Raw genomic sequence first — 10880 nt, 5'->3', positions numbered from 1 at the left:
CTCTGCCAGTTTTTCTGGCATCACATTAGAAAGACTTTAAACCAGAGTAACATTATAATGGAAAGTTAAAAATGTTTAAAACCGCACAATTTCTTAGTTATTTCAAAGTGAAATATAACAAAAATTTTCTCTTCCCACTATTTTCTAAGTATTCAAATTTTCTTATATTTGCATCCGCATAATGTGTAAAAATACCTAAGAATGTTTTTGCAAAACATTTTTGTATAGACAGTAGTTAAGTCATTTGATGCAACTTCAGTGACTTCCACATCTAATATAAAAATTAACTAAAGGCATATTTGAACTATCAATACTGGACTTGCTGAAAACAGGTCATTTTTGGGTATTTCTTGAAGAAATCTAAATATCTGCATTCACTACCACAAATGTAATTACCCATTTAAAATTAATTATCTGTATAAAACAAGTTTCCCCAGACATTTGTTTGCTCATAAGAAATGGCTTAAACTCAGAGTCTGAATAAGGGTTTATTTCACTGCACTGTGGAGCTTCTGTGGCTTAAAGGATATATATATATGTAAACATTCAATATAGCTTAGTATTAGTACAAATTTACACTTAAGTGTCTTTAATTAATAAGAAGGATACATGTTTATGAGAACTACTCTGTTTTCTATCTTCAAACTAATAAAAATCTTAGTGTTGATATAATAAAATCTTAAAGAAAAGGGAAGACAAAGCTGTTACTGCTGATATCCTTCGGTGTTGTTTGCTTTTGCTACAATATTTACAAACTATACCTTGAAAAAGTTTTAATATCCTAACATATTCTTTATTCCATTTTGTGACTTAAAAAACACACGTCTTTGTAGTTTTTTGCCATTTTACGTAGAAGTTACTTATATAGTATTGTATAAATGTAAGGTGAAAGGAAACCTACAATTATTGGGCTGCATGCTAAAATAATTGTAGGTAAATCTCAACTCCAGACTTAAGTCTTAAAAATATTTTAAAAATTGTATTTCTCAAGACTGTTATCTATCCATAACTCTATCCAATTCTCATAAGCTTACCCTTAGCCTGATGCTGCCTCTGCCATGCTTTACCATGGTTATGGTCTGTTTGTTGAAACTGTGTCCAAACAATCTATTATTTGGACAGTAAAAAAACAAGTCAAAAGTGCTAAAGAGGGGGAAAAAACTCAAATTAAATTAAAATATATGTCTAAAAAAAATTTTGCTCAACTGTAGACTAACAATCTTCTCGTTAAATAAATCCAGTAGTCAAATTTCTGTCAGGAAAGGATATGATAATCATTATAGATTCAACTATGGAAAGGATGTTGTGCTTATTGAAAGAAAGTCTGTTAAAGACACTATAAAACCAAATAGAAATACAAAGAATTAAAAAGAAACCAGAAAGCCTTTTTTATTAAAAGACAAATATTTGTCATTGTTGACCACATTTTCCATTGCAAGTTTTTAATTTGCCTGAAAGAACATAGAATAAAAAAATCTTCCATCTACATCAATCACATGTTCTGACAGGCCACAATTACACCTTTTTTTTAAATAGGAGCCAGTGATAGGCTGGCTGAATCTGCCGTAAATGTCCCCACGAGCACACTTTGAACACCTCTGGTTTAGGTTGATAGGCAATACTAATTTTCTGCCACACATTGCATTAAGCAAGTAGCCCTCAAAGATTCATATTGGTCTATTTTGACCTGGGGACATTCTTACTGATCTTTTCCATGTCCTCTACATGACCCGCGGTGACCTTTAAACATTAGTCCTCATGACTTTCTGTGAGCATTGATTTTCTTCTTGCCACTCTTCCATAAAGACCAGATGTATGGAGTGCACAGCTCAACCGAAGCTACAAAGGGCCCCATGGCAGCTATTCTAAATAAAGATGGATTGAACAGTGCTTTGTAAAAGCACAGTACAAAATTTGAGATAGTATTTTATAACCCAACCCAGCTTTAAACTTGACCACCACCTTATTTTTAACCAGTCAGTTGTGTTCCTCGGGTAATTTTTTGTTAACGACCTGTAACAAACCTCCAAGGCCTTCACAGAGCATCTGGATTTACTCTGACATTATATCCTAAAGGCAACTGGCTGCAATGGATTTTATTAAGGGGCATCTGAGAAAAAGGGGTTGTGGAAATATTGTGTAGAGCATCTTGAGAAAGATGCATTATTTTTACCTCCACTAAACAATTATGCGTTACTTTGTGTTGGTCTATGAAATTAAATTCCCTCAAATGCATCAAAATTTGCAGTTGTAACATGACAAAGTAGAGAAAATTACAAGGGCTATGACTGTTCCTCTAATTGCCATAGAATCAGCACACCAATAAAAGCGCATTCTCCTGAAACCTTTTAATCTACTCTCACAATGTTTTATGCCTGGTGACAAGATGAGACGCTTTAACACTTTATCAAAATAATCTTCATTCCTATCATATCTTTGCTCGTGCTGCAACACCTCGTCTCCCGTTTTTAAACCGCCATAACAAACACCTGTGATCTCTGATCAAAAAGCTAACCGTCCCTGTGGTGTTCAAGCATGTGTACGGCATGAGCCTAGTACGATTTAGTCTATGATTAATCGCTGATCGTCTGCACTTTTTGTTGGTTTTTTTTTGCATGGTGTCTGCATCAGAGTAGGTGTTCATGTCTCGTATCATTCACTAGACTGTTCGAAGCCATCTCAGCAGGAGGACAGGTGGCCATGATGTATGGCCTCTTACAGGAATCGCAGCCGTCTTTCTCTTCATTTGAAGCCAGTGACAGGTCAGAGCATAGGCTTGGATGCACATGCACAAACGCAGCTATTAGAGCGTGATGCAATAACATGACTACTCTCTGTTCCATGCTGATGTGCCATACAGAAGAAACGAGCCAACTCAAGCAAGTCTTCTTGAGCCGGGTGTCACAACACCTCCGCTTTCCATCCAGTTTTTTCTCTCTTTCTGCTGCACACGCTCACACAGACAAACACACCCAGCCACACACCACCAGTCAGCCAGCCAGCCTTTCGCTCTTCACTCACACCCTCAAATCTTACCAAGCTCAGCTCTCCCTGCTCAAAGGCAGACAGGAGCAGCACGGCAGCCTGTTAAAGGAGTTGAGGGAAGGAGCAGCGGAGTCACAGAGAGAGACATAGACAGAAAGAGGAGAGGGGGGGTTGAATGAGTGAAGGGAGAGCAAGGCAGAAGAGAACTGCTGCCCATATGCCGAGAGGAGTATGGGCGGTTGAACAAGCTGCCCCCACTGAAGCTTCCTGACTCACGGGAGCGTTAGAACCCAATCCCAAGAGAGCCTGGAAAACGCTGCTGGATCACGCCTGGTGGGAGAAGGAGGGGAGAGAAAACTCAGAAGGAGAGCAAAGGAAGGAAAAGCCACAACGGTAGGCTGTCCTACTCAGCTGCTGTACCGTGATGACGTTGGCGGGCATGTGACCCAGGGTCTCCAGTGACGCCGCATGGAGGGCAGGAAAGAGACGAGTTTTAAAGCTGGTGCCTTTTGGGTTGTGTGAGGGCTTTGCTCGCCTCCCCAACAACCACAGAACCACAGACGTGCGGCTCGGGGTTGGTGTCTGAGGGCGACCTGGAGTGTAAATGGTTAATCGTCACGGGCCAGCACCAGTCACAAGGACGGCGCTAAGCAAGTAAGTACGTTCCAACCACATTGGCCAAGCAAGCGAGTCCGACACCATCTGATCTATCCGCAAAAGCGATATTTGCCTCTGCAATTTTTTTTTTCTATAAAACCAAACCTGGTCGTTACTTGTGGTCATCCAAATAGTTGATACGTAGAAGCATGTTTTGTGGATGGCTTTTCCATTTTTTTCCCCCTTCATGACACGCTGGGCGCTCTTGGTTTAGGACGTGTCGAGGGTCACAGAAACCACAGAGGAACAAAGTTGGGGCTTGCTGGAACCAGAGGCAGCCATGGCATCTAACAGCCTCTTCAGCACAGTGACACCATGTCAGCAGAACTTCTTCTGGGGTGAGTACCATTTCGCCAGTCGCTGATGCTCTTCTGGAACTGGGTCGGTTGAGGGTTCGGGTCACAGAAAGGACTCGGGGATGTCAGCTGCTCATATGTGGATGTTGATGAAGACCTTGGACCAGATTGAAGGATTCCAGGTCGGCATTAAAATCAGCTCACTGCCATCAATTGAATCATCTTTGCTAGAGGAGAGACTCCAACCGTCACCAAGGCTTTTTGACAGGACCTAAATCACCAAGAAAGGGGAACTCTCTGCGCTCAGATATTCAACTCTTTACTTATACAGAATGTTTACAAATATTCCTGAAATAAGGAGACGACATGTTTGTGCAACATACCCTTAGATTTAGAGAGAGATTCCGCTGCAGAACCAAAAACAAAAGCAGGGGTGATATTTTTGACAGACGTAAACAGACACTGTTCAAGCGAGTTTACAGTTGAGCATTGGAACAAGATGTAGGGAATACTGGGTTGTGTGTGAGTTTATGTCTCTCTTTCGGGAATACAGTATTGATTAGTTTGCCAAGAGCAATCTGTAATTGCTTCCTAAAACTGCTCGGTCGCACTGCTGTCATCAATTAATCTGTTTAGATTTCCTCTGCCACCAGAGCAGATTTAATCGGCTGACAGAAATTCATACTGAGTAAGTCAACATTTACTGAAGTTTAAAAACAATCCATGCATTCTGATTTATTGTTTTTTTTTAAACAATTTCTCCATTTTGTTAATGCTTATTCTTGTTTCTCTATATTGAAATTGACCTGTGCAAAAGATAAAAATGATCCTCAGTCTTCTAAACAGTAGAGATGAACCTGTGAAGACCAACATGTGCTTCTTAAGGACCCTTTATTTTAGATCTGCTTAATTCTTTCCTGAAACATTATAAATAATCTTGCAATATCCATTGCTCCATATCATAAAATTATTGAAAATTAACATTTCCTCCCAGATCAAGGCCATCTCCCGCTGGCTCTCTGCTCCGCTCCATAGATACGCTCATCTTGTCCAAATAAAACGCTTTAAGGATGTTTTGCAGAAGTCGCTCCGTGGTCAGCCACAGATGCTCCACGCAGAAGAAGACTGCAGAAAACGCAGAGAGAGAGAGAGAGAAAAAAAAAACAGCGTGGGCCTTCCGACAATTGCCACCTCATATTAAAACACATTAACCCCCACTGACCTCTCAGTGAGTCGCAGGAGCTTGGGGCAAGAGCGGACAAGAGAAGAGGAGCAGGAAACGCATTAGAGCAAGAGCAGAAAGGGAAGGTGATTTGTGTAGGTTTAGGTCGACGCACTTAATGGAAAGATGCTTAAAGTGAGAATTGGTTAAAATGTGATTATCAAAAAGTGGTAAATCATACCTGAAAAAAAAAATAACAGTAGGCTTTAACACTTCCTTTTGTGTTTTAAATTTAGTTTGATTTGGCATTTTAAAATAATAATTTAATTCATTTGTAGCAGGTTTCCTTTAATCCATTCAAATAAGATCATATTTTTAAACTCTTCTGTTTTGTTCTCTATCCACCATCCTCCTGTTTTCATTGAGGCCTTAATTTACACTCTGTCTGCACACTGGTGCTTATCTGGGACACTTTTAATTACAGAGCAATTTTTCGTCCCCAATAATAAACCAAGCTGGCAGAGATTTCTAATTAAGAAAAGAGCTGGATCATTAAAATTTGTCTTGGCAGTTTAAGTCAGGCACTTCTTATTTAATTGCTCAAAATTCATTTTTTTTATGATATCTTCTCATTCTGGCAAATCAGAAGGAGAGGGGCAGAATAATCGACAACACGTGTGGCACCCACTCAACCACCACTGCCTCTCTGGGGAACATTTAACTGCCTATTTTCTCTCTTACAAACCTAATTACGTATAGACAATTAAGTCATGGGAGCAATTATCGTTCAATAAAGTTGTGCAGGAGCAGTAAAGAATAATAAAACAAAAAAAAAACTTTTAACTGAGGAGCCGAGTCAACACCATCAAAAGCAAAAAGGGTAAATATCCGAAAACTCCAGGCGGAAAACTTTCCCTTCTGAAGTAAATCTCGGATAATTTGCAAAGGAAACCGTATATGTATTTCAGAAAGGCAAGCTTCTGTTGCATAAGTATTGCTTTAGATCTAACCACAGGTCTGCTTCTTGGAGACATCTTAAAAGTGAACCAGACATCCTCCCTCCCCCATCCCAGCCGGGGAGCGATGTGAAGCCCACTCATCAATAGGTAATTTGAAAATGCCAGAGGGGGGAAAAAACGGCAGCGCTTCACTGGCTGCTACTGTGCAGCGGAGACTCTTCCCTCAACTCCGAGCTCAAAGGAACTCTATTTAGCGTCTCTTAATTGTACCTCTGAGGCAAACTTGTTATTTAATCCCAGCAGGGTCATACCGATGAAGTAAAACGCTGCTGTTTGTGTTTGCAGACTATATTAGAGCTTATTAGCCAAGGTTTATTCCTCAGGGTAATCAGAAAGGTTCAGAGTGTTAATGTCATTTGGATTTATTCAATGACAGATTAACTGGTCTGTAATGTCAGTGAAATGTGAAAGCAGCGAATGGTGGGCTGATTATGGCCAAAAATAAGCTGCAGGTAGTTATTACGGTCTGAATGAGAGTGTGATGGAAACACAATAACCTGTGATTTTAATGGGCTGCAACAAGCTATTCCCACTTTTTTAGGGACCTATCTGTAATTTCCAGCCTCTGTGATGCACTGAATGCTGCAGAAGAATACAAAAGTTAGGAGAAGGCATTGGCCGGTTTTCAAGCTACACGGAGGTTTAAAAAAGCCACATTTTCAACACAGTTGAGAAAAAACAAAACGTTCTGTCATCATGCTCCTAGTGTTTAAAGTTCTTGTAAAGAGATGCTTGAGAATGTTTAGAACCGCTCAGAGTTTTCCTCGACTTTATGGATCATAGATTCATAGATTAACACAGCCCTGTCCCTCCCACACATTACTGGGCAATACTGTTCAGCTAACTGACAAACAGATCCTTGCCTATATAAGAAAGACCACGTAATCTGTAATTATATATATGCAGCAACATTAAAACGTATGCTGTGGAAACTACCAAACTCCCTTAATGACTCAGGATCTCTCTTATATTAATATTTTGCGCTCCAAGTTGCTTTTATCTATAGCAATAAGACTGAAAACATGCAAAGAGATAAGGGTGGAAGTGTAAAAAAAAAAAAATGCCCCAGAGTTTGTTATCAAAATCACGAATGACTCTATTAAGGATAAGCCCCTGTGTCTGAGGCACCTGATCCACAGCCGGGCTGGATGCCACCCCAAAAGGAAGCATAGCATACAGGAAACAGAATAGCCAAACCCAGATTCTGTTCCATTTACAGATTGTATAAAACACAGTTTTAACTTAATTGTTAAAACACAATTAAAATAGATTCCTATTTACCAAAACCTATTTTTAAAATCAAATTTAATTATAGTTTTATGTATTTGGATCATAAACAGCCATAGCTATAATAAAAAAATGCCACCTATGACTCTTTGTAAGGTTAAGTTACAGATTGCAGTTGACTACAGTTGGCAGATTAACTAATAAGCTATACAACCCCTATTGAAAAATCAATCATATTTGAAGCAATAACAACTTAGAAAGATATTTGCACAAACTGAAATAATGATAACCACAACCACGTGTAATAGATAACATTATTACCACTATAAAAATAAGTATGTTACATGACTTAAGCAGCTACAATAATAAATGTATTTTTCCTGTTTTATATAAAAGCAATGGGACCCTGTGAAGTTTTGTGTGAATACAATGAAACAGTTCTTTTTCCTCAAGGTTATCATTTCATGAGAATCTTATACGGGCGTAGTTAATACCTTAAATTAAGTCTGCCAACAAAAGCTTGTGAGAAGTGCTTTTACATGTAATTTAATGTATAGTAAATAACCTGCAAATGATTGGATTTTGTTTTCCTACTAAACCAGGAGCTATTAGTTCATGGATAATCGTCTGCCTTCTGTCAAAATAAGGAAGGAGAAGTTGTTAAAACAAATGAGATTACACTAATCCCTGTAATATGAAGACTGCAACAACAAACCTACAATTCGGCACACATTTTCACAAGGAAGTGTGTATTATTTCTTGTTTTATCCAGTGGTCACCTGCTATGTGAGTAATTACATGATACTTATGATACGGTGACCTGCCAGTTGACTGTTTTGGCTGTTAAAAGTGTTGACAATGGACTCGTTTTCTAAACCCTCTACGTGCTAACCTTTTATAATTTTTTATCAGTTTCATGTGTTGCTTCATAAATCAGTTCAATCCTTGATGATTGCATTTTGAAATAAAACTCAGATTGGTATGTTTTGGATGACTTTTCAAACTCAGACTCAGCTTCCATATGTTGCCAGGTCATTCAGAGCTGTTGTGTTAACCAGCAAAGCTTTTAATGCTGTGCTATTTCAACACTTTATAGGATCAGACCCTCATCCTCGGTAGCAGCATCATGCTGGGCGAATTACAGTTATCCGATATAAGCCCTCAGAGAGGAAGTAACTACCTAACACTTTGAAAATTGGTCTGTCTTGGAACTGGTTCACTCTAATGAAACTCGACCCGCTTCACCTCGCTCTGTCCTGTGTCATGTCCTTCCTTTTGCCTCTTTATTTACGTTTGATTCCTGTTATTCGATCAGCAGACAGCTTTGAGCAGAGCTGATACAGCATTCTCAGACCACAGGAAAGCTGAACATCATTTTTTCCCCTCGGTTTGGACTTTGAGCCTTTTTCTATATTAAGAGGAAATATGGAGTGTTGAGCGTTCCTCGTGTTTGGGTTCAGCTTGTAACGACGTGAGTAAATGAGAGCGCGGCCGCAGCACCGGCACAAGGCACTACCTGTTCTGCTCCACACCGGGGGAAAAATGGGCAACTATTTCACCTTGTTTAGTTTAATCTGAAAGGAATGTGGTATCCCTACTGACTCAGGATGGACTTCAACATATATAAAACCCCACATTTTTCGACAAATATTAACCAGAACCGGACTGATTAGGAATATTCAGGAAGTAATTTGATAAGTATGCCTGAGTGAATTTGATTGATTTCTAATGGCAACAGGAGAAAGAGAGAGTATAGAGGAATCCAAGTAGCTTATGTGGTCAAAACATCAACATAAATGGTAGCTGAAAATTATGTATAACTCTCTGCATTCATTTCATTTCCATAATCTGACCTGACAACGGACCAATTTCTAACAATTCCCAAGAGGAAATTGAATATACTTCAATACATTGTATCTCTTACAAAGATTTAATTCATTGATCTTTTCCTCATTTTGTTGTATTAAAACCACAAAACTTCCAGGCATTTCATTAGGATTTTAAGTCAATTTTAGTAAATAATAAAATAAAAAAAAGATTTACAGAGATTTTGGTAACTAGATATTTTAAAGATGAGCATGAATTGTATAAATCTGTAGTCAATACTTTGTAGAAATAAGGCGTGCACAGGTAGAAAAACCCATAATGGTCACAACATCAGACAAAACAACAAATGAAAGTCATTGCTTTTCAACCATTCTGCAATGGAGTGATTTAAAAAAAATAATATAATAATGAAAGAGGCCTAGACAAGACTGTTGGTGTCCCTTGAACAAACTGAGAAAATGTGACCAAAGGAACATGTTAAATCAAGGTGTGTCCACTAATTAGAATCACAGGTGTCGACAATCTTGTAATCAGTCAGTGGGCTTGAGAATGTGCTGTTCGGTGACATGGTGTGTACCACACCCAACATGGTCCAGAGGAAGCGAGGGACAGAGTTGTCTCAGGAGATTAGAAAGAAAATTATAGACAAGAAAGTTAATGACAAACATAAGTCCATCTCAAACCAGCTTGGTGTTTCTGTGACTGCAGCTGCCCTTATTAACGACCGTAGCCAATTTCCCTTGACGTGGTCAAAGGTGGAACATTGATGACAAATCCAAGACAAGTATAATATGCCTGGTAACAGAAAAGCCCAGAAAAGCTTTTAGAGACTAAAAGTGAACTTTAAGCTCAAGGAACATCAGTGTCGGATGGTACCATCCATCATTGTTTGAGCCAAAGTGGAAGATGACCAAGGACAACACCATTGTTGAAAGCTAATCAGTAAAAGGCCAGACTGGAATTTCCCAAACTATATGCTGACAATCCACAAGGCTTCTATCAGAGTGTCCTATGGACAGATGAGACGAACAAATAATATTTTTTTTGCAGAGGCTATTATCACAGGTAAAAAAATGAAGCATATAAAGGAAAGAACACTGTCCCTATTGTGAAACATTGAGGAGGCTCTGTTGTGTTCTGGGGCTGCTTTGTTTCCTCTGGCACAGGATGTCTTCAATTTTTGAAGGCTACAATGAAATATCAAGACTATCAAGGGATTGTAAAGAGAACTGTGCTGCTCTTTGTCAGAAAGCTTGGTCTCAGTCGTAGGTCATGGGTCTTGCAACAGGACAATGACCCAAAACACACAGATAAAAACACCCAAGAATACACTATATTGCCAAAAGTATTTGCTCACCTGCCTTGACTCACATATGAGCTTAAGTGACATCCCGTTCCTAATCCATAGGGTTCAATATGACGTCGGTCCACCCTTTGCAGCTAGAACAGCTTCAACTCTTCTGGGAAGGCTGTCCACAAGGTTTAGGAGTGTGTTTATGGGAATTTTTGACCATTCTTCCAGAAGCGCATTTGTGAGGTCGCACACTGATGTTGGACGAGAAGGCCTGGCTCTCAGTCTCCGCTCTAATTCATCCCAAAGGTGTTCTATCGGGTTGAGGTCAGGACTCTGTGCAGGCCAGTCAAGTTCATCCACACCAGACTCTGTCATCCATGTCTTTATGGACCTTGCTTTGTGCACTGGTGCAC

General features: G+C 39.3%; 1 protein-coding gene across 2 annotated transcripts in view; it reads left to right on the top strand.

Annotated features, from left to right (window-relative positions):
* The first annotated feature begins 3007 nt into the window (after positions 1-3007).
* Positions 3008-10880, top strand: part of runx2b (RUNX family transcription factor 2b) — a 57214-nt gene continuing 49341 nt past the window's right edge. Inside the window, exons 1-2 of one of the 2 annotated variants that reach the window (XM_038286062.1) lie at positions 3008-3639; positions 3857-3980. In XM_038286062.1, the coding sequence (XP_038141990.1) occupies positions 3923-3980 (58 nt within the window). In that variant the 5' untranslated portion in view covers positions 3008-3639; positions 3857-3922. The remainder of the gene's footprint in view (positions 3640-3856; positions 3981-10880) is intronic. The other variant, XM_038286060.1, reaches the window with a different exon arrangement.

Source organism: Cyprinodon tularosa, unplaced genomic scaffold, assembly GCF_016077235.1.
Source record: "Cyprinodon tularosa strain WSP-4 unplaced genomic scaffold, ASM1607723v1 ctg22, whole genome shotgun sequence".
Lineage (NCBI taxonomy): Eukaryota > Metazoa > Chordata > Actinopteri > Cyprinodontiformes > Cyprinodontidae > Cyprinodon > Cyprinodon tularosa.
The sequence above is the reverse complement of the archived record's forward strand: the minus strand, read 5'-3'. Positions and strand labels throughout refer to the sequence as shown.